Raw genomic sequence first — 24,234 nt, 5'->3', positions numbered from 1 at the left:
GAAGATGTTGATGGAGATTGCCCTCTCCCGATGAGAGGAGCATTGGTGATGATGACGACGATGATTTCCCCCTCCCGGAGGGAAGTGTCCCCGGCAGAACAGCTCTGCAGGAGCGCTAGATTGGTTCCGCCAAGGTTCCGCCTTGTGGCGGCGGAGTCTCGTCCCGAAAGGTTGCTTAATGTTTTTTTCTCATCGAAAGACTTCATATAGGAGAAGATGGGCATTGGAGAGCCACCAGGGGGCCCACGAGGTAGGGGGGCACGCCCCCGGGGGGGGCACCCTCGTGAGCAGGGTGTGGGCCCCTTGGCCTTCATCTTTGGCGACGATTTTTCTTCATTTATTTTAAGATATTCCGTGGAGTTTCAGGACTTTTGGAGTTGCACGGAATAGGTCTCCAATATTTTCTCATTTTCCAGCCCAGAATTCCAGCTGCCGGCATTCTCCCCCTTCATGTAAACCTTGTAAAATAAGAGAGAATAGCCATAAGTATTGTGACATAACGTGAAATAACAGCCCATAATGCGATAAATATCGATATAAAAGCATGATGCAAAATGGACATATCAGCTGGAGCTGGTGTTGGGGCCGATGGAGTCGAGGAACCGTGGCCAACCCAGAGAGTGTGGGCGGACTGCAGGCGAGCGGTCTGCTCCGTGCGATGTTCCTCCAAGAGGAGAAACGAACGCACCTGAAGGAAGGACAATAGCTGGTCCTAGGAGGTGATGTGGGCGATCACAGAGTGATACTGGCGGTTGAGGCCGCGGAGGAGATGAAAGACCTGACGGGCATCCTTCACCGGCTGGCCGAGGTCGCGAAGCTGGTCGGTGAAGCTCTTGAGACGGGTGCAGTATTGCATCACGGTCATGTCATCCTGGACGACGGCGTGGTACTCGGAGTCGATGTAGACGGGCGCGACAACTGATTGTTGCGGAAGATGTCATCGACGGCACGCCACACGGTCAGGGCCGTGTCCTCCGGCTGCATGACGGCCTCCAGGAGCTCCGGAGAGATGGTGGAGTACAACCAATGCACGACGGTGTGATCGGCCATCTGCCACTCAGGGTCGCGGGGACGAGGAGCCGTCGCGGCGTCGACGTGCGCGCCGAGGCCGAACATGCCGACCACCATGTCAAAGTGGCGCCGCCACTGCGTGTAGTTGCCGGCGAGCAGGTCCAGGACAACGGGGACGTGACGGCGGATGTCGGCGGTTTGGAGGACGGCAGTGGGGACAGACGGAGAGGGTGGTGGAGCAACCGGCTGGACGACGGGCGGGGCGACGGGCGCAACCTGTTCAAGAGGCACGGCATCGAGGACGCCGGCGGCCGCATCGAGAACACCAGGTTCACCGTCAACACAGGAGCGGGGAGAGAGGACGGGGTTGTCATCCATGGCGGAAGCGGAAGCAGATCGGAAGCAGAACCGGGAGCCTGCGCAAAAGGGTTGAGCAGGTCTGGGGCGTCTGATACCATGTTACGGAGGAGGGAGAGAATGGACACAACACACATTGATTATGCCCGGGGCTGTGAGGTTTATACAAGGTGCTGGCCGCAGCCGAGCGAGATCGTGGGTGAGCCACTAACAGGATGACGTGCAGCACTACTCAAGCAAAACTGCTGCACGGTCAAAGCTCTACGCATGGCATACTATACAGAAGCACATACAGGATGACTATTAGTCTAACAATTACTACTTATAAATACTGTACTTTCTAGAATTTGTCCTTAGCCTTAGATGTCCTTGATCTCATGTATGAATTTATTTTAAAATGAGTGGACACATTTTATGCTCTAAAGTTCTTATGTCTTTAATACTTTAAATTTTGCTCTATTAGTCAACATGTGCATTGCACGTGCACGATTATTAGTATGTTAGAAACTGAACTAATTTGCACCTCTCTAGGAATAATGAACATCATGTTTTATCGTAGTTAACCTCTCCAGATCATTAAGCACTGCAAAGTGGACATTATAAACTACTGAAACGAGTTGGAATTTTTTTTATGCTGACCAAGAAGAGCAGAACTCCATAATATCCCACATTCAACAGACAGACATCATTGTTACTCGTCTATAATCGTGTCCTAGTCATCCTGTTGGAACCAGTCTACACCAGCCCTCCATAACGCACGCCTCACGCATGCTTGGGCTACACGTCTCCGTCGCGCTCAAAGACCTCAGCCCGTTGCAGTTTTTCCTTGGGATTCAAGTGCAACGCTGGGCGGCTAGGTTCTTCCTTAACCAAGCCCAGTATGCCGCCGAGCTCCTCGATCGCGCTGGTATGACCGACTGCCACCCCACGCCCACGCCGGTGGACACCAAGGCCAAGCTATCTTCCTCCGAGGGTGAGCTCATCTCCGACGCCACCCACTACCGCAGCATCACTGGCGCCCTGTAGTACCTTACGTTGACGCATCCGGACATCACGTATGCCGTGCAGCAAGTCTGCCTGCACATGCACGCGCCTCGCTAGCCGAATTGGGCTATGGTCAAGCGCATCCTGCGCTATATCCATGGCACCACCACTCACGGCTTGACAATTGCCGCCTCTTCTCCAACCGACCTTGTCGCCTACAGCGACGCTAACTGGGCGGGCTGCCCGGATACACGGCGCTCTACGTTAGGCTACTGCATCTTCCTCGGCGGCTCGCTCGTGTCTTGGTCGTTGAAGCGCCAGGCCACGGTCTCTCGCTCCAGTGCAGAGGCTGAGTACCGTGCCGTCGCCAACGCCGTGGCTGAATGTTGCTGGCTGTGTCAGCTGCTCCACGAGCTCGGCTCCGACCTACCCAAGGCCATGATCATCTACTTCGACAACGTCTCCACCGTCTACCTCGCCCAGAACCCTGTGCATCACCGCCGCACCAAACATATTGAACTTGACATTCACTTTGTTCGAGAGAAGGTCACCCTCGGCGAACTCATGTTCTTCACGTCCCCACGAGTCAACAAGTTGCCGACGTGATGACCAAAGGGCTCCCCATCGCTGCATTTGCCGAGTTCAGGTCCAATCTTTGTATCACCAACGGCGACGCTGTGATTGCTCGGGCTTCAACTGCCCACGATCGGCTGAGCTAGATTGTAGGGCTGTTAGCTAGTCAGTTAGAGTAGTGCGGCTCCCTCCTTGTAATGAGTGTATATATCTCTCACAGTGGATGAATACAAACTGTCTATTCCTCCTCTCCTGTTCTACACATCCATACATAAGGATTGTGATTATGGGGTTAAAACCTTGGTTCCATCCATCACAGTCCAATTTATTCCACTTTATTACGATTTGCAGAAGCTTCTTATTATTTTTCATAGCGTTGCGTTGGAGCACCAATTCTTGCTTAGTTCTCGCCACAGTCGACGAACTGGTAGTTGACGGTGAGGTGGCCCTCCTGCATACCCAGCCCATTGGTGTCGATCTTGCTGAACACCGTGTCGTGGTCCAGGTCCAGGCCGCCGTTGCTGCACTGGTCGACGATCCTCACCGTAATCTGTGCGCCGGTCGGCCGTGTTGGTCACCTATATATCCAGATTCAGACGATAAACCCGTTAGCCAACACGTAAACATGATGTTCTTCATGTAATAATAGAGTAAGGTTTTTCTTAGTCCTTACCCGCAAAAGGCAGTCCAGCCATACTTGGAGCGCCAGGCCAAGGACATGCCGGCGTCCCATGTGGCGCAGTAGGCGCTGGCGGTGTTGAGGTCCCAGTTGATCTTCTCCGAGTTGTAGAAGTTGTAGGTGGCGCGCACGTTGGACGCCGACTGTGCCGCGGCCATGGCGGCCGCCGCGCACAGCAGGACCGCCGCCAGTGCCACGCATCCAGCCATCGTCGCCTTGGGATCAGGATGTGTATGCAATGGTCAGTGGCAGCTTAGCAGGGCGCGATGGGAGTAGCCTTTTCCGGCCGGGAGCACTATATAGAGTTGAAGCACCGGCCGTACGGTGGAATTTTCTCTCTCCACGTGCAGTTTTTTCATTTCTCTGGAATTTATCTCGTTACTAAGCTCCCATGATTTCGTGGCCTCTGGTGGTTTGGGGTTGTGGAGGGCATTTTTTGGCCCATTTATGCTTATTTTTTTCCCCCTTGACACTAACGACACGACGTGCACCACTCTTGCAACGCCCCTTGCCACCACATGCTGCACAGTCAATAATTAACAGCTCAATTTATTGCCCTTGCAAAAAAAAACCCAATTAATTTACTGCATGCAACTCTTAATGTTTTAATTAACGCTTAATAAAATAAATAAATAACAGATTATCTTATGTTTACGAGCCAATTTATAAACCGGTCAGGACGGATGCCTCAGCAAACAAAAGTGCTCTACTTACCTGCGTACTATATAAGTAAAATCGTGTCTTGTGCCTTTAGAGCATCTCCAATAGAAGATGTAGGTGAAAAACTAACTAACTTCTGCATCTTCGAGGTCCAAAAAGCCACCTCCAACAAATGATGTATATGTAAAAAAATACATCACCTGACCCAAGTGATGTAGAAGGGCTGGTCGCGTGCTAGCCGTTGTTTATTTCTTTTCTCCCCATCGTGCGTCTTCTTCCTCCCGCCGCCCGCCACACTCCCACCACCGCCTGCCCACCCACCGCACCACGCTGTCGTCGCCCCGCGCTAGATCCGGCCACCAACCACCCTCGCCGCTGTTTCCGTGACTCCACCGCCGTAGCCCGCCTCGAATCGGGCTCGATTTACCACCTCCGTCGCCGCCCGATTCGCCACTGCCAAGCCCCCGCCCCGAGCCCTCACCCCATCGCCGCCCGCCACCATGCCCCCACCCGGCCCCCTACCCCACCGCCTCCGTCGATTCGCCACCACGAAGCCCCCGCCCCAAGCCCCCACCCCACCGCCGCCGATTGATTCGCCACCACAAAGCCCCAGCACAGAGCCCCCACCCGACCGCCGCCCACCAGCAAGCCCCCACCCCACGCCGCCCGCCACCAAGCCCCCGCCCCGAGCCAACCAATTGTCACTGCTATAATCGCGCAATAATGCAATCCTTTTCACCGAATACTTTTATAAAAATGCTTAAACATGATTGTCACTTCTATACTGCAATCTTTTTTTCCTGGAAAAAATAGCACAACTAAATGACAATTAGACACAACGAGCCAACCAACTGAAATAGATCGCATATGAAATAAATATAGGGGACTTAACCCACGACCGAAGAATAGGCGCGTGAAAGCGCGCGTCATGCTCTAGTCATGTGCATGTGTCAACAAAAAGAAATCCATGGATGAGCCAAGCAGGAAGTGGACATCTTCCACGCAGTTTGGCTGGCTCATTTTGACCAGAAGTTTTCTGAAAACAAAACATTGATGCATTTTCAGCAATTCGATTTTTTTTTCTGTCGGTGCAAATATTTTTGTACACTTGTTCAGCTAAGCACCTTATATTCAGTCAGTCAGTCTTGTTATGCTGAATCATACTCTCTCCATCCCAAAATTCTTGTTTTAGATTTGTCTAGATACGAATGTATCTAACACTAAAACGTAACTAGATACATTCGTATTTAGACAAATTTAAGAAAAGAATTTTAGGACAGAGGAAGTACAAAGTAGTCTAGCCCCAATGACGGCTCCTGATCCCGTCCACCCAGTTATCGAAAGGTTGGCCGATCTGCATGCTAGATTGGGTTGTACTTACCTGGAAATAAATGTGAAGTGAAGAAGCTGTGGAGAATACAGTACTGAAAAAATGAGTTTTGCCGTGTGTTCGCATCATTGGCGAGAGTCAAATCACGGGAGGTTCACAAAAACCATGTAAGCTGAGTATAACTCTTAGCAACATGCCGGAGTCGGCAGAGAGCAAGAGACATGCCGTTGTCAAGAGCCGGGGTAAAGAGAATTCGTGCCACGGTGGTTCTCGACGCGGCGGTGTGGCCGTTGGCCGTGGAGCGGCGCCCGCCCAGCCTAGATCTGGCCCATTTGGGCCCCATCTGGGTTTGGGTGGGCCGGTGGCTCGGTGGTCTGCGCGGCGTCGTTTCCTGGTGATGGCATGGTGGCGGCGGTCTCGGGCGGTGAGGACTTCGTCGGTCGGCGAGTTGCAGCGTGGCGACAGGATTGTCCGGATCCAAGTGGACCTGGCCGGGCCGTCGAGGCCCGGCAAGTCCTCGTCACCTCGTCTGGTCGGCTCCACTGCGGCGGTGGAGGTTGTTCCCTCCCCCCGGCCGAGTTGTGGTCGCTCCCGTGGCCGGGATCTCCTTGCCCAAGCTAGGCCTCGTGTTGGTAGCTCTAGTGAGGCGGCGGGGGTTGTCCGGTAACTGTGGTGGCACAGGCTAGTGGGCGGCTGTTGGGGTGGTGCATCTCGAAGTGCCTGGGGTGATGGTGGTGATTGTGGATCGGGAAAAATCCTTGTCGGCTTGTCCGGCACCGACGCGGTGATGCTTGCGGGCGCCATCGGACCTTCCTGAGGGGCGTTGGATATATCCCTTCCCCACCATCCCTCACGTACCGGGGGAAACCCTAGAACTTGTTCGGGCGACAGCGGCAGCGGCGTCGCATTCCTTCTTGAAGGTGTGGCTTGTGTTGCGGAACGTAGTAGTAAATCAAAAAAAATTCCTACGTATCACCAAGATCAATCTAGGAGATGCTAGCAACGAGTGAGAGGGAGAGCATCTTCATACCCTTGAAGATCTCTAAGCGGAAGCGTTACAAGGAACGCGGATGAGGGAGTCGTACTCGCAGCGATTCAGATCGTGGTTGATTCCGATCCAAGCACCGAACAACGGTGCCTCCGCGTTCAACACACGTACAGAGCGGGGACGTCTCCTCCTTCTTGATCCAGCAAGGGGGAGGAGAAGTTGGGGAAGAACTCCGGCAGCACGACGACGTGGTGGTGGAGCTCGTGGTTCTCCTGCAGGGCTTCGCCAAGCGCTACGGAGGAGGAGGAGATGTGGGAGATAGGGAGGGCTGCGCCTTGGATGTGGTGCTGCTGCCCTCCGTCCTCCCCCTCTATTTATAGGAAGAAAGGGGGAAGGGGGCGGCCCCTCTAGATGGGATCTAGAGGGGGAGGCGCACCAAGGGGAGGGGGCTTGCCCCCCAAGCCAAGGGGGGCGCCCCCCTTAGGGTTTCCCACCAAACCCTAGGGTTTGGTGCCCTAGGCGCCTTGGGCCCCTTGGGGGGCGCACCAGCCCACTATGGGCTGGTTCCCTCCCTTTTTCAGCCCACTTGGTCCACCGAGGCAGATGGCCCCACCCGGTGGACCCCCGGACACCTTCCGGTGGTCCCGGTACAATATCGATAACCCTCGAAATCGTTCCGGTGACTGAAACTGGACTTCCCATATATAATTCTTCATCTCCGGACCATTCCGGAACTCCTCATGACTCCGGGACATCATCCGGGACTCCGAACAACATTCGGTAACCACATACTATTTCCCATAACAACTTTAGCGTCACCGAACCTTAAATGTGTAGACCCTACGGGTTCGGGAACCATGTAGACATGACCGAGACACCTCTCGGGCCAATAACCAATAGCGGGATCTGGATACCCATAATGGTTCCAGCATGTTCCACGATGATCTCATCGGATGAACCACGATGTCGAGGATTCAATCAATCCCGTATGCAAAACCCTTTGTCTATCGGTATGTTACTTGCCCGAGATTCGATCGTCGGTATCCCAACACTTTGTTCAATCTCGTTACCGGCAAGTCTCTTTACTCGTACCGTAATGCATGATCCCGTGACCAACTACTTAGTCACACTTAGCTCATTATGATGATGCATTACCGAGAGGGCCCAGAGATACCTCTTCGTCATACGGAGTGACAAATCCCAGTCTCGATTCGTGCCAACCCAACAGATACTTTCGAAGATACCTGTAGTGCACATTTATAGTCACCCAGTTACGTTGTGACGTTTGATACACCCAAAGCACTACTACGGTATCCGCGAGTTGCACAATCTCATGGTCTAAGGAAATGATACTTGACATTAGAAAAGCTCTAGCGAACGAACTACACGATCTTGTGCTATGCGTAGGATTGGGTCTTGTCCATCACATCATTCTCCTAATGATGTGATCCCGTAATCAACGACATCCAATGTCCATGGTCAGGAAACCATAACCATCTGTTGATCAACGAGCTAGTCAACTAGAAGCTCACTAGGGACATGTTGTAGTCTATGTATTCACACATGTATTATGGTTTCCGGTCAATACAATTATAGCATGAACAACAGACAATTATCATGAACAAGGAAATATAATAATAACCATTTTATTATTGCCTCTAGGGCATGTTTCCAATAGTCTCCCACTTGCACTAGATTCAATAATCTAGATACATTGTTATGAATCGAACACCCATAGAGTTATGGTGTTGATCATGTTTTGCTCCTGGAAGAGGTTTAGTCAACGGATCTTCGACATTCAGATCCATATGTACTTTACAAATATCTATGTCTCCATCTTGAATATATTCAGGGATGGAGTTGAAAAGGCGTTTGATGTGCTTGGTCTTCTTGGCAATGGCAATAGCTCCAGTGTTGTCACAGAAGAGAGTCATCGGGCCCGACGCACTGGGAATTACTCCATGGTCGGTGATAAACTCCTTCATCCAGACTCCTTCTTGTGCTGCTTCCAAAACAGCTATGTACTCTGCTTCACATGTAGATCCCGGCACGACGCTTTGCTTGCAACTGCACCAGCTAACTGCCCCACCATTCAAAATATACACGTGTCCGGTTTGTGACTTGGAGTCATCCGGATCTGTGTCAAAGCTAGCATTGACGTAACCCTTTACGACGAGCTCTTCGGCACTTCCATAAACGAGAAACATATCCTTAGTCCTTTTCAGGTACTTCAGGATATTCTTGACCGCTGTCCAGTGCTCCATTCCAGGATTACTTTGGTACCTCCCCACCAAACTTATAGCAAGGTTCACATCGGGTCTGGTACACAGCATGGCATACATAATAGAGCCTATGGCTGAGGCATATGGGATGACACTCATCCTTTCTATTTCTTCTGCCGTGGTCCGGCTTTGAGCCGTGCTCAATCTCACACCTTGCAATACAGGCAAGAACCCCTTCTTGGACTGATCCATATTGAACTTCTTCAATATCTTGTCAAGGTATGTGCTTTGTGAAAGACCGATGAGGCGTCTCGATCTATCTCTGTAGATCTTGATGCCTAATATGTAAGCAGCTTCTCCAAGGTCCTTCAATGAAAAACATTTATTCAAGTAGGCCTTTATGCTTTCCAAGAGTTTTATATCATTTCCCACCAATAGTATGTCATCCACATATAATATGAGAAATGCTTCAGAGCTCCCACTCACTTTCTTGTAAATACAGGATTCTCCATAAGTCTGTATAAACCCAAGCTCTTTGATCATTTCATCAAAGCGAATGTTCCAACTCCGAGATGCTTGCACCAGCCCATAGATGGAGCGCTGGAGCTTGCATACCTTGTCAGCATTCTTAGGATCGACAAAACCTTCTGGCTGTATCATATACAATTCTTCCTTAAGGAAACCGTTAAGGAATGCCATTTTGACGTCCATTTGCCATATTTCATAATCATAGAATGTGGCAATTGATAACATGATTCGGACGGACTTCAGCTTCGCTACGGGTGAGAAAGTCTCATCGTAGTCAACTCCTTGAACTTGTCGATAACACTTAGCGACAAGTCGAGCCTTATAGACGGTCACATTATCATCCGCGTCAGTCTTGTTCTTAAAGATCCACTTATTTTCTATGGCTCACCGATCATCGGGCAAGTCCGTCAAAGTCCACACTTTGTTTTCATACATGGATCCTCTCTCGGATTTCATGGCTTCAAGCCATTTGTTGGAGTCTGGGCCGCCATTGCTTCTTCATAGTTCGAAGGTTCACCGTTGTCTAACAACATGATTTCCAGGACAGGGTTGCCGTACCACTCTGGTGCGGAACTTGTCCTTGTGGACCTACGAATTTCAGTAGTAACTTGATCATGATCATCATCATTAACTTCGTCTCCAGTTGGGGCAGGCACCACAGAAACATTTTCTTGTGCTGCGCTACTCTCCGGTTCGAGAGAGGTCATCTCATCAAGTTCTACTTTCCTCCCACTCATTTCTTTCGAGAGAAACTCTTTCTCCAGAAAGGATCCATTCTTGGGAACAAAGATCTTGCATTTGGATATGAGGTAGAAGGTATACCCAATAGTTTCCTTAGGGTATCCTATGAAGACACATTTTTCCAATTTGGGTTCGAGCTTTTCAGGTTGAAGTTTCTTGACATAAGCATCGCATCCCCAAACTTTCAGAAACGACAGCTTAGGTTTCTTCCCAAACCATAATTCATACGATGTCGTCTCAACGGATTTAGACGGTGCCCTATTTAAAGTGAATGCGGCAGTCTCTAAAGCATAGCCCCAAAAAGATAGCGGTAGGTCGGTAAGAGACATCATAGATCGCACCATATCTAACAGAGTGCGATTACGACGTTCGGACACACCATTACGCTGAGGTGTTCCAGGCGGCGTAAGTTATGAAACAATTCCACATTTCCTTAAGTGCGTGCCAAATTCATGACTCAAATATTCTCCTCCACGATCTGATCGCAAGAATTTTATTTTCCTGTCACGTTGATTCTCTACCTCATTCTGAAATTCCTTGAACTTTTCAAAGGTCTCGGACTTGTGTTTCATCAAGTAGACATACCCATATCTACTTAAGTCATCAGTGAGGGTGAGAACATAACGATAGCCACCGCGAGCCTCAACGCTCATTGGACCGCATACATCAGTATGTATTATTTCCAACATGTTGGTTGCTCGCTCCATTGTTCCGGAGAATGGAGTCTTGGTCATCTTGCCTAGGAGGCATGGTTCGTACGTGTCAAATGATTCATAATCAAGAGACTCCAAAAGTCCATCTGAATGGAGTTTCTTCATGCGTTTGACACCAATATGACCAAGGCGGCAATGCAACAAGTATGTGGGACTATCGCTATCAACCTTACATCTTTTGGCATTCACATTATGAATATGTGTAACATCACGTTTGAGATTCAATAAAAATAAACCATTGACCAGCGGGGCATGAACATAAAACATTTCTCTCATATACATAGAACAACCATTATTCTCGGATTTAAATGAGTAGCCATCTTGCATCAAACGAGATCCTGATACAATGTTCATGCTCAAAGCTGGCACTAAATAACAATTATTGAGGTTTAAAACTAATCCCGAAGGTAGATGTAGAGGCAGCGTGCCAACGGCGATCACATCGACCTTGGAACCATTCCCGACACGCATCGTCACCTCGTCCTTCGCCAGTCTTCGCTTATTCCGCAACTCCTGTTTTGGGTTACATATGTGAGCAACCGCACGGGTATCAAATACCCAGGAGCTACTACGAGGCGCTGGTAAGGTACACATCAATAACATGTATATCATATATACCTTTGACGTTGCCGGCCTTCTTTTCCGCTAAGTACTTGGGGCAGTTCCGTTTCCAGTGACCGTTTCCCTTGCAATAAAATCACTCAGTCTCAGGCTTGGATCCAAGCTTTGGCTTCTTCCCGGCAACTGATTTACCAGGCGCGGCAACTCCCTTGCCGTCCTTCTTAAAGTTCTTCTTACCCTTACGTTTCTTGAAACTAGTGGTTTTATTGACCATCAACACTTGATGTTCCTTCTTGATCTCCACCTCCGCTGATTTCAGCATCGAATATACCTCAGGAATGATCTTTTCCATCCCTTGCATATTGAAGTTCATCACAAAGCTCTTGTAGCTAGGTGGAAGCAACTGAAGGATTCTTTCAATGACCGCGTCATCTGGGAGATTAACTCCCAGCTGAGACAAGCGGTTGTGCAACCCAAACATTTTGAGTATGTGCTCGCTGACACAACTATTCTCCTCCATCTTACAACTGTAGAACTTGTCGGAGACTTCATATCTCTTGACTCGGGCATGAGCTTGGGAAAGCATTTTCAGCTCTTGGAACATCTCATATGCTCCGTGTTGCTCAAAACACTTTTGAAGCCCCGATTCTAAGTTGTAAAGCATGCCGCACTGAACCAGGGAGTAATCATTATGCGACTGCCAGGCGTTTATAACGTCTTGAGTTGCTGGGAATTCGGGTGCATCACCTAATGGTGCTTCAAGGACATATGCTCTCTTGGCAGCTATGAGGATGATCCTCAGGTTACGGACCCAGTCCGTATAGTTGCTACCATCGTCTTTCAGCTTGGTTTTCTCTAGAAACGCGTTGAAGTTGAGGGCAACATTAACGTGGGCCATTGGATCTACAAGATAGATTTGTAAAGGCAATTTTAGACTAAGTTTATGATAATTAAGTTCATCTAATCAAATTATTTAATAAACTCCCACTCAGATAGAACATCCCTCTGGTCATCTAAGTGATTCATGATCCAAATCGACTAGGCTGTGCCCGATCATCATGTGAGACGGACTAGTCATCAATGGTGAACATCTCCATTATGATCGTATCTACTATACGAGTCATGTTCGACCTTTCGGTCTCTCGTGTTCCGAGGCCATGTCTGTACATGCTAGGCTCGTCAAGTCAATCTGAGTGTTTTGCGTGTGTAAATCTGTCTTACACCCGTTGTATGCTAACGTTGGAATCTATCACACCCGATCATCACATGGTGCTACGAACCAACAACGAACCTTCGCAACGGTGCACACTTTAGGGGGAACACATTCTTGAAATTTTGTGAGGGATCATCTTATTTATGCTACCGTCGTTCTAAGCAAATAAGATGCAAACATGATAAACATCACATGCAATTCATAAAGTGACATGATATGGCCAATATCATCTTGCGTCTTTCGATCTCCATCTTCAAGGCATGGCATGATCACCATCGTCACCGGCATGACACCATGATATCCATCATCATGATCTCCATCATCGTGTCTTCATAAAGTCATCTCGCCAAACTATAGCTTCTACTACTATGGCTAACGGTTAGCAATGAAGTAAAGTAATTACATGGCGTTTATTATGACTCGCAGGTCATCAAATAAATTAAGACAACTCCTATGGCTCCTGCCGGTTTTCATACTCATCGACATCCAAGTCGTGATTCCTATTACAAGAACATGATCAATCTCATACATCACATATATCATTAATCACATCCTTTGGCCATATCACATCACATAGCATACCGTGCAAAAACAAGTTAGACGTCCTCTAATTTGTTGTTGCATGTTTTACGTGTCTGCTATGGGTTTCTAGCAAGAACGTTTCTTACCTACGCAAATCCACAACGGTGATATGCCAATTGCTATTTACCCTTCATAAGGACCCTTTTCATCGAATCCGGTCCGACTAAAGTGGGAGAGACAGACACCCGCTAGCCACCTTTATGCATCAAGTGCATGTTAGTCGGTGGAACCTATCTCACGTAAGTGTACGTGTAAGGTCGGTCCGGGCCGCTTGATCCCACAATGCCGCCGAATCAAGATAAGACTAGTAACGGTAAGCATATTGAACAAATCATCGCCCACAACTACTTGTGTTCTACTCGTGCATAGAATCTACGCATAGACCTAGCTCATGATGCCATTGTTGGGAAACGTAGTAGTAAATCAAAAAAAATTCCTACGTATCACCAAGATTAATCTAGGAGATGCTAGCAACGAGTGAGAGGGAGAGCATCTTCATACCCTTGAAGATCGCTAAGCGGAAGCGTTACAAGGAACGTGGATGAGGGAGTCGTACTCGCATCGATTCAGATCGCGGTTGATTCCGATCCAAGCACCGAACAACGGTGCCTCTGCGTTCAACACACGTACAGAGCGGGGATGTATCCTCCTTATTGATCCAGCAAGGGGGGAGGAGAAGTTGGCAAAGAACTCCGGCAGCACGACGGCGTGGTGGTGGAGCTCGTGGTTCTCCTGCAGGGCTTCGCCTAGCGCTACGGAGGAGGAGGAGATGTGGGAGAGAAGGAGGGCTGCGCCTTGGATGTGGTGCTGCTGCCCCCCGTCCTCCTCTCTATTTATAGGAAGAAAGGGGGAAGGGGCCCGGCCCCTCTAGATGGGATCTAGAGGGGGGAGGCGCACCAAGGGGAGGGGGCTTGGCCCCAAGCCAAGGGGGGCGCCCCCCTTAGGGTTCCCCCCCAAACCCTAGGGTTTGGTGCCCTAGGCGCCTTGGGCCCCTTGGGGGGCGCACCAGCCCACTATGGGCTGGTTCCCTCCCTTTTTCAGCCCACTTGGTCCACCGGGGCAGGTGGCCCCACCCGGTGGACCACCGGACGTCCCGGTACAATACGATAACCCCCGAAATCGTTCCGGTGACTGAAACTGGACTTTCCATATATAATTCTTCATCTCCGGACCATTCCAGAACTCCTCGTGACGTCCGGGATATCATCCGGGACTCCGGACAACATTCAGTAACCACATACTATTTCCCATAACAACTCTAGCGTTACCGAACCTTAAGTGTGTAGACCCTACGGGTTTGGGAACCATGTAGACATGACCGAGACACCTCTCCGGTCAATAACTAATAGCGGGATCTGGATACCCATATTGGTTCCCACATGTTCCACGATGATCTCATCGGATGAACCACGATGTCGGGGATTCAATCAATCCCGTATGCAAAACCCTTTGTCTATCGGTATGTTACTTACCCGAGATTCGATCGTCGCTATCCCAACACTTTGTTCAATCTCGTTACCGGCAAGTCACTTTACTCGTACCGTAATGCATGATCCCGTGACCAACTACTTAGTCACACTGAGCTCATTATGATGATGCATTACCGAGAGGGCCCAGAGATACCTCTTCGTCATACGGAGTGACAAATCCCAGTCTCGATTCGTGCCAACCCAACAGATACTTTCGGAGATACCTGTAGTGCACCTTTATAATCACCCAGTTACGTTGTGACGTTTGATACACCCAAAGCACTCCTACGGTATCCGCGAGTTGCACAATCTCATGGTCTAAGGAAATGATACTTAACATTAGAAAAGCTCTAGCGAACGAACTACACGATCTTGTGCTATGCTTAGGATTGGGTGTTGTCCATCACATCATTCTCCTAATGATGTGATCCCGCTATCAACGACATCCAATGTCCATGGTCAGGAAACCATAACCATCTGTTGATCAACGAGCTAGTCAACTAGAGGCTCACTAGGGACATGTTGTAGTCTATGTATTCACACATGTATTATGGTTTCCGGTCAATACAATTATAGCATGAACAACAGGCAATTATCATGAACAAGGAAATATAATAATAACCATTTTATTATTGCCTCTAGGGCATATTTCCAACAGCTTGGTGCGAGGCGCTTCGAGATGCCGGGAGCGCAGTGGCACTTCGTCGGAGGGTGCAGCGATTGCCGGTGTTCCTTTTTCGTTGATCTGCCGGTGTTGGCATTCTTTTCTCTTTTATTTTATTTTGTTTTCTTTTGGGTTTATCTATGTTGCGACCCCAGCAAGCTGGATGTATCGGATGTTTGCTTTATAATATAAAGCGGGGGGAAACCCTTTTTCTTAATTCGGCAAACAAAATACACTTGGATTATACCATCTATGCCGAGTTCTAGACCAATAGAACTCGGCTTAGGTTTTGCCACGTGGCGGTAGCAGAGGGTGCAGTCTATTCAACCTTTTAGAGAGGCTTTCCCATTCAAAAAACAACTGGGGAACAGATTGGAAGACTATATGCCAGAGATAGATTCCCATTGGAGCTCATAACATTTCTAATTTTCTGCTCTTCCTCCTCTTCATTCATCTTGTAGTGTTGCGCCGGTGGAGATCAAACAGGAGGCCGGCAAAATGGAGGCAAGAATTTCCACAGCAGCTTTACAACATAAAAGAATGAATTTCGCTAAAAACAAAATAAATGACCCATATGAATTGATCGTAAGAAAATTAAAAATGGAATTGCATAGAATTGCCAAAATTGAGATTCTCCATGGAAGGAAGCCAGCATCTACAACTGGAAACCCCATATCCCCCCCCCCCAAACATTCGGGCGGCCTGCATGGTCACTGCTCGGACAGAAAATTGCCACCCAACCGGACCTGGAAAACGCAGCTCAAACGTCTGGGCTGACCGGACTCCCCCATACACAACCCATATGTGGGGTGGATATGGGGACGCCTGGACGTGTCCGCCACATCGGACTGACAGATGCGCCCATGCTAAAACAAGTCACCCGAAAAGCTCCTCCTCCGATTAGGTGAGGACACATTCATGTTGCTGCTCTGATGAGCCGCCCTAGGGACCAAGTTCGTCTATTTAAACTGGACAGTGACGCAGCCCTAGCCCCGTCCTATTCTCATTGCTTCCCCCCTCTCTATTCCACTTTGAGTCGGAGGTCCGCTGCCGCCGATGCCGCCATGGTCCGCATCAAGATCACGTACTACGAGCTCCTGATGCCGGAGTGCCGGATGGAGATCCAGGCGGTGATGCACGATGTGGAGGACACTACAAGAAAAAGATATTAAGCCGAGTGTTCAAAGCACCCAGCGAAGGCTGAATTCACCTCGGCAACGGCTACGCCGGGTGTGATACTCGACCTAACACACTCGGCTTACATCCTGTCGGCATACAGACGTAAGCCGAGTGCCTTTTGTCGGGGCCTCGGCAAACCTATGAGCCAAGGCGAAATCAGCAGCCCACAGCAAAAAAAAGTAAGTGACAGTTGGCCCATGTTAATGGTGCCAGGGTGTAAGCCGAGTGCCAAGTACTCGGTTTTCATCGGCGACAGCGACCCACAGGGGGCCGCTACGTGGCCAAAATAAAAGGACGAGAGCCCGCCGTTGCGCATGGCATAGAGGTAAGCCGAGTGCTAACAAATTACTTTTCCTCCTTTATGGGCAACTGTTTTTTAACGAATTTGATCTAAAATGCTTGAAGAAAATTAGAACACATTTCAAACTAGAACATCACACAGGCAGGGTCATACATATGAAATTTCATTCAATATTTACGATTTTGACTATATATTGAACGAAACTTAAAACCTAAAATCTAAACCGGCGAACTCCTCGCTGTCCACGCGTCGCCCACGTCGCCCATGCCGCCTAGTCATCGTCGTTGTAGACGTCGCTACTGTAGAGCCAGTCGTCGTCCACATCGATGGCGACGTCGGCCACCGAGTTGCGAAGGGCGTAGTGGGGGCCGGGCTGATCCGCCGGGCCGTCGGGGTGGTGCGGCAGTGGCTTGTACGGCTGCGATTTAAGGATCGCACTCGGGCTACACATGCGCTTACTCCGCCAACAGGGGTTCACTTTTGCTATGTGTGGTTCTGGATGCTCTTAGATGCAAATCGTGTGAAGTTTAGACCATGGGATCGATGACACGGACGTCATCGACATATCTCATGACTAGTAGTGTAGGTGGTAATTGGCTAGTTTGCTACTTCCTACAATGTTCTATGTACGTAGATCATGGATGTTACATGGCTTTGTATGAAAATGGAAATCGTCAAATGAAGAGTGTGGTTGTGATGAGGGTGACCAGTCGCTGTCCGCGGACGTAACTGAACCCTTCCGTAGACGTTTAGGGGTTCACTTTTGCTATGTGTTTGTTCTGGATGCTCTTAATTAGATGGTAATCGTGTGACGTTTAGACCATGGGATCGATGTGACTGATCTCTTGGTCAGGAGACGCCGCATGGGCATGACGCACGGACGTCGGCATGACATCCTGTGTCGAGAGGAGCGTTTGCACGACGGCGTCCATGCTAGGCCTCCTTCTCGGATCGTCGTCCACGCACAACACCGCTAACTCCAGCATTGTGGCTGCCTGCAGGTAGCTGAAATCGCCGTGCAGCCGCGCGTCGACGAACTCCTCCAGCCACGCCTCCTGCAAATCTCTCGTCTCCTCCCTAAGCAGCGCGACGCGCCGCCGGAAGTCCATGCGCAGCACCTCCTCATCTCCTCCATCCACCGCCCAGTCGCACACCCTCTGCCCACGGAGCAGCTCCAGCAGCACGACGCCGAAGCTGAACACATCGGCCTTGCCCGTTATGGGAAGGTTCAGCGCCATCTCCGGTGCGATGTACCCCCTGGTACCCTGCACCCGGGAGCGGCTCAGCAGCTCCGCGAGCCCGAAGTCGGCGATCTTGGGCTCCAGGTCGGCGCCCAGCATGATGTTCTCGGGCTTCACGTCGCAGTGCACGATCCACTCAAGGCACTCGTGGTGGAGGTATGCCAGCCCCTTGGCGACGCCGACGGCGATCCCGTACCTCGCGTGCCACCCCAACGACGCGCCGCGGAGGAAGAGGGCCTTGTCGAGCGAGCCGTTGTCGACGTGCTCTGAGACGAGGAGCCGGTGCGAGTGCTCGGAGCAGAAGCCCCATATCCTGACGAGGTTCATGTGGTTGATTCGCCCTATGGCGCTCAACTCCGACCGGAACACCTCGTCGGCCTGCATCACCTCCTCCAGCCTTGTCACTGTGACGCTCCGGCCGTCATCCAAGACACCCTTGTAAATAGCCCCCAACGCGCTCCTCCCGATCTCATCGCTGAACTCGCAGGTCGCCGCCGACAGCTCGTCGTACGTGAACCTTTTGAAGTGGTCGAGCACCAGGCTGTACCCTTGGTCGCGGATCCGCCGCGCCGCCGTGTCCGCTCGGAACACGAACAGATACCCGGCGGCGATGAAGATGGCCTCCATGACGAACAGCCCGGCCAGGAAGGAGTAGAAGTAGACGAAGTTGAGCTTGCTGTGTGCGGCCGGCAGGTGCGAGTACGAGGAGCTGTTGCTGCTGGCGTTCACCTCGAGCACGGTGCACGCGTGGCCGCCGAAGTGCAGCACGGAGGGGTCCAGGTTCCCGACGCGGCGTGGCACCTTGAGGTAGATGACCTGATAGCTGTCCGGAAGGCGGCCGTTCCAGAGGGCGATCTTAGTGTAGCATTTGCCGCCGCCGCCGTGCTTGTAGCCGAACGCCTCGCAGTTGCAGTCGTCGAGGCAGATCTGGCGGCACTCGTGATAGGTGAGGGCCTTGGTGTAGTTGAGGTCGAAGCCCGAGTAGTCCGCGCCTGGCATCTTGGCGAAGTAGACGTCCTCGCCGCACCGCACGTCGAATGTGCGCCGGCAACCCTTGCTCCAGTCGCTGGCTTCGGCGACGACGAACCCCTCCGGGCACGAGCACACCGGCGCCCCGGCACCGCCCAACCCCTGCGTCTGCGTGCACAGTCCGTACCGGCCGCAGATCCCGTGCACGTCGCAGGGATTTGAGAGGGCCGCCCACGTGACTTGCCACGTTCCCGCGCCGGAGACGTCGAGGCTGTACAGGCGGAGGTTCCCGTCGTAGTCGAGCGTGAGGCGCCGCATGACGCCGTGGGCGCCCATGTCGGAGGCGTCGAACTGCAGATTGTCGCTGGCGGAGAAGCGGCCACGCACGTCTAGGCTGCCGTAGCGCGTGCTGTTGTACGCCGTCCGGCCGTTTTCCCACCACTTGCTGAAGGGGTTCGGCCAGTAGTTGCTGCTGATCTCCGGGCCGTCGTACATGAGGTTGAGGATATTGTTGCTGTCGAAGTAGAAGCTGTAGAAGCCGGAGTATGGCAGGCCCCTGGCTGACGCCGACACCAGCCGCCGGTACCGCGTGATGGGCTGCCCCGGGAGGAGCGTGTCCGTGGGCCAGTCGAAGCTCTGCCACAGCGTGCGCCCGGACTCGTCGAACAGCACGAGGTTGCCGGAGTCGAGGAGCTCCGCGCGGTCCGCGCTCGTGGTGCTGATGTTGGTGTTCCACACGACGTGGCCGTCCAAGTCCTGCAGCACCAGCGACCCATCACGCCGGAGCTCGGCTCGCGAGCCCCTACCATTGACAGGGGCGTCGCGGTTGGCCGTCCAAGCAACGGTGGCGTCGGCCGAGGCCGTGAACCAGATAACGAACGTGTAGGCGTTCGTGGCCACCTGGCGGAATCCGCACGAGAAGTTGCCGCTGGGCGATGCCAGGAAAGAAGAGGAAGCGTCCTCCACGGCGAAAGAGTCGCCGCGCCACATGACGCTCCCGCGCTCACCACCTTCCGAGAGAGCGGTCCAAGGCAAGGTGGAGAGAAAGAAGAAAACCCAGCATCTCATGGTGAGCCGGATAACGCCGAGCGCTCTCATGGTCCAAACTTTCCTTCACTTCACCAATTGCATGCAAAATATTAACGAGGTAGTGAGAATCTAGTCCTTAGAAAACGATACTACAAAAGAGAATGTCGCAATTCATTCACGTGCCGAGGTCGAACAAATATAGGGGTGATGGCTGCATCATCAGTGACCGGCGGAAACTTGCAAGAAGTTAAGTATGGACGCTGACACTTGCAAGGAGAGTTTCCCGTTACTTTACATTCCGAGTGGAATTTTCTTCACACTGATTCATCTTGACCTGTACTAATCGCATCCTTGACTCCAAGTCATATGAATTTTATTGCGTGATTGCTCTAAAAGTTCAAGAGTGAGACTTACGCGTGGTTGCAATGCATTTAGACTCTTCTTTTTCTTCTTCTTCTTCTTCTTCTTCTTCTTCTTCTTCTTCTTCTTCTTCTTCTTCTTCACGAATACGGGTGCTGCCGGTTGCAAACTTATCTCAACGGATTAATTTCAACCGGCTGATTACACAGCTCGTTGAGCCTCGCCACCCGCCCACCCACTGCCTTTTCTTTCTTTATCTCCAGTGGACAGACGTGAACCCCCCATCCCTATCCTTTTCCCCTGAACGATATCCCCTTTCATCTCCATCGCTGCCTGTTAGGGTCTCAATCTATTTCTCACAAGAAGGAAAGATTACAGTCACACACGCACGCGCTACACTGCTCTATCAATACAACTTGAGAAGGAAGAAGGTAAAAGCCAGCCATGCCGTTCCGTGATCCAAGCCCGGATGTTGTTCCTCACCATCTTCTAGCCTCAAGTAGAGTTTACCCATTACGGGCCCACGAATCTCCTGTTGGGTTGCTTGATCCTCGCTGGCTTCGTGATGACGCGCCCCTCTCCTTGATTGGTCCACTTGTCGCCCTTTCCTACTGACGTGGTCGAGCCTGCTGCTGTGGCTCCATTCTTGTCGTACCCACTCGGTGCCTTGCTTGGGGTGTTGACACCCCCCTCTCCTTGACTTGTGGCTTGCCCCCAAGCCGGTAGTTGAGGTAAGCGGTGGTGAAGCGACAGAGCGTCTGTGACAATGTCAAAAAAACGTCTTATATTAGATATAGGCGGCCTCGAACTGCCATCCGGTTGTACGAGCCGAAAGAACAACCGCCACCTGAGCCATCTGATTATCGCGCGACTAACTGTTAAATAGCTTCTTTCAACTCCAGCATGTTGCCATTCTCACGCACGCAACAGGAAATACCGTCGTCCTCTTCCTCGCAACACAACCCCTCCCCTCTCATGTCAACTCTCGTCGTAGACTAGCATCGCTGTCGGCGAGCGTGTGCTCGCCGGCACGATCCCTATAGCACATCACCGGCTACCGTCGTTGCACCCCTCGCAGCACTGTTGCATTAGCTCCTACGCTCCCTCGCGACATCGCCTCTTTCGCAGCATGGCGTGTCGCCCTGGCCGTTCTACGACCTTCTTAATCAGGTTGCATCACTGATGGCTGTTGCAACCACCCTGTTGTAGCACGACCCACATAGGTAGATGGAATTATTCAATATGAGTTCTTCGATTCATCAGATTCAGATGAAGAAGGTGAGATGATCATGAGCATCCAATAGAAAATGAACCGGGAGGGGAATCACATTCTGAACTTCAACGGCTCGATCGAAGGGATAAGAGTTCTTAACCGAGATAGTATCTCTGGAGCATGGCTACTCTACAATGACTAGTTTGCTCCTGACCCAACTTTCCCTGATGGACCTTGGTATCGTCGATGGTTTTGTATGTGCAAACAATTGTTCTTGCGCGTGGTGAAGAGAGTGGAGGCAGCTAAGAAGGATGTGAAGAGGGCATTTGAAGTGCTACAAACTCGTTGGGAATTGTTCATAGAGTTATAATGATGTGGGAATGAAGACTTTGTGGCAGGTGATGAAATGTTGTGTCATTTTGGCAAATATTATTGTCGAGGGCGAGGATGATGGGGTAGTGATTTTGACATGTGTGGAGAACAAGTCCACATCCTCAAACAATAAGATGCAGATCGACTTATGAATTTTCTGCAAATCCATCAGAATCTTTGGGATCATCAGGTACACGCGAAGCTACTTAGTGATCTCGTGGAGCATATGTGGACACATAATGAAAACCAAAGAGTACTTGTTGAATTGTGCACTTAAAATAAATTTTATGTTTGAACTATGTATTTTTAGCTACGAAGAAATGTTATTTACGTGTGACATTCACATGTTCCATGTATAATGGATATGCATGAATTTGAGGGTTTGAATTTAGGGTATGTGGGTGCCGGACATGACATATGAGAGGTTGTCCGGCGCCATCCGCAGGCGTATAGACGACCGGGTTTGCAAAGTCTGGTTGTAGATGCTCTAGTGGCCATATCTCATAGAGGATTCGATCAACTCTGTTTCAGATTTAGGAGCGGTTGTTGACCAATTCATCTGAACATGTGCTTAGAAAAGATGTGCCGTGCAGCTTTTGTGTAGTGCAGTGCAATAATATAGATACGTAATGCCCGTGTGTCTTGGGTGTCTTGGAGGTGATGTACTCCGGTCCGGTTTGAGAAATATCAGCCTTGTGTTGTTATTATTCAGAAGATAACACGTAGGTTGTGAGCAGGTTTATCAAATACAACTGCAGTCAACAAAAGCATAGACTGGAGCATACATAATTGCATGGACATTGAGACTAGGGGACACCACGACACCGAGCTAATTCACGCATGCAAACTGGACCTACACAGAACACGCAACCTAACGGAGACAAACATGCACGGACTTGGGACTGACTAGAGCAAGTGCATCATCCATGGTCCGGCGGCACCTCCGGCTCAACTCAGCGGCGCTCTGCCCCCGTCTACAGGCGCCGTTGGGGGCAAGCGGGCGCGAAGTGCCCCGGCTCACCGCAGAATTGGCATGTGTTGTAGCCCCTAAACGCGACGTATGGGTCGTCGCGGCCTCCGGTGCGTGTGGGGCAGTCCCTGGGCCGGTGCCCCAGCTTGCCGCAGGTCTCGCACCGGATGTCGGCGGTCTCTTTGTTGGCGCAGTCCTTGTCTGCGTGGCCGGCGCCACCGCAGACGCCGCAGCGGGTGGCGCTGGCGGAGTCGAAGCCGGCGGGGGTGGTGCAGAGGGCCTCGAAGTGGCCGTTGCCCCCGCACCGTGAGCACGGCGAGGCGGCACAGTGGTTCCTGCGGTTGGTGCGGGAACCACAGGCGGAGCACTGGACGGACGACATGGGTGGGAGCGAGGAGGATGGAGGACGTGGAACGGAGGCGAAGGGTTCGGGAAAGCTATGGAGTTGAGCTGATGGAGGAAGGAAGGAAGAGTCAAGAGTGTTGTGTTCAGTCAAGTGGGTGCCCTTTTTATGCTCCTCGCGAAGGCCATGGATAGGGTCTCCTTCCTTCAATAATGCAGGGCCAAACAGGCTGTGAGGTGAGAAATCAAATCTCGTGTACTGGGTACAATACAATCACACATGCATGCATGATATCTTGGCTGTCGTCATTCTGCCGTTCTGTGTTGCGCGTACGTACCGGCGACCTCACCATCAAAATCCATCAACTGCAATTTTCTCTTAATTTCATTCCATGCATGCGTACATTTGTTTGTTGCCATACTATTTTTTTTTTGCAGAGCTGATAATATTAGAGCAAGGTTCTTACCGAACGATCTTGAACAAAGAGAAAATTACAGAAAAGCCCTTTACTAATGCAGAACCGGGCTTTAGCGCCGGTTCGTAATGGCCTTTAGTGCCGGTTCCGCAAGCGGCACTAAAAAGTGGGGACCAAAGGTCCCCCCCTTTAGTACCGGTTCATCACGAACCGGCACTAAAATGCCACCACGTGGCACGAGCAAGGCCCGGGTGCGTGTAGGACATTAGTACCGGTTGGTAACACCAACCGGTACTAAATGTTTAGCGGTGTTTTGGTTTTATTTTTTATTTTTCCTTTAATTTTATGTTTTCAATTTAATTTAATATTTGTTTTACATTATAATGAGTTGTTAAATCATTAGGTGAAAGTAGTGCAGATTAGTTTCGACTGGATGGATCCTAGCTAAAAATCATTAGGTGAAACTAATCTGTGGTTTCTTTCATAAATGATATATTAACTCATCATCATCATCATCATCATATTAATATAAAAACTCTTGCATCATATCATCAACAATAGTATACT

General features: G+C 50.7%; 1 protein-coding gene and 1 pseudogene across 1 annotated transcript; both read right to left on the bottom strand.

The window, feature by feature from the left end:
• Positions 1-3,325: 3,325 nt before the first annotated feature.
• Positions 3,326-3,813, bottom strand: LOC123135150 (wheatwin-2-like; annotated as a pseudogene).
• A 13,466-nt stretch (positions 3,814-17,279) lies between these two features.
• LOC123135148 (putative receptor protein kinase ZmPK1) lies at positions 17,280-20,037 on the bottom strand. Its single transcript, XM_044554245.1, has one exon. The coding sequence runs from the start codon at positions 20,031-20,033 to the stop codon at positions 17,571-17,573; it is 2,463 nt and encodes an 820-aa protein (XP_044410180.1). The 5' UTR covers positions 20,034-20,037; the 3' UTR covers positions 17,280-17,570.
• Positions 20,038-24,234: the final 4,197 nt, after the last annotated feature.

The sequence above is a fragment of the Triticum aestivum genome, chromosome 6B, assembly GCF_018294505.1.
Source record: "Triticum aestivum cultivar Chinese Spring chromosome 6B, IWGSC CS RefSeq v2.1, whole genome shotgun sequence".
Lineage (NCBI taxonomy): Eukaryota > Viridiplantae > Streptophyta > Magnoliopsida > Poales > Poaceae > Triticum > Triticum aestivum.
This window is presented reverse-complemented; position numbering and strand designations above follow the sequence as displayed.

What these genes read in the sequence shown, in the direction of transcription:
- LOC123135148 (XM_044554245.1), bottom strand. Translation starts at nt 20,033, where the DNA reads ATGAGATGCTGGGTTTTCTTCTTTCTCTCCACCTTGCCTTGGACCGCT.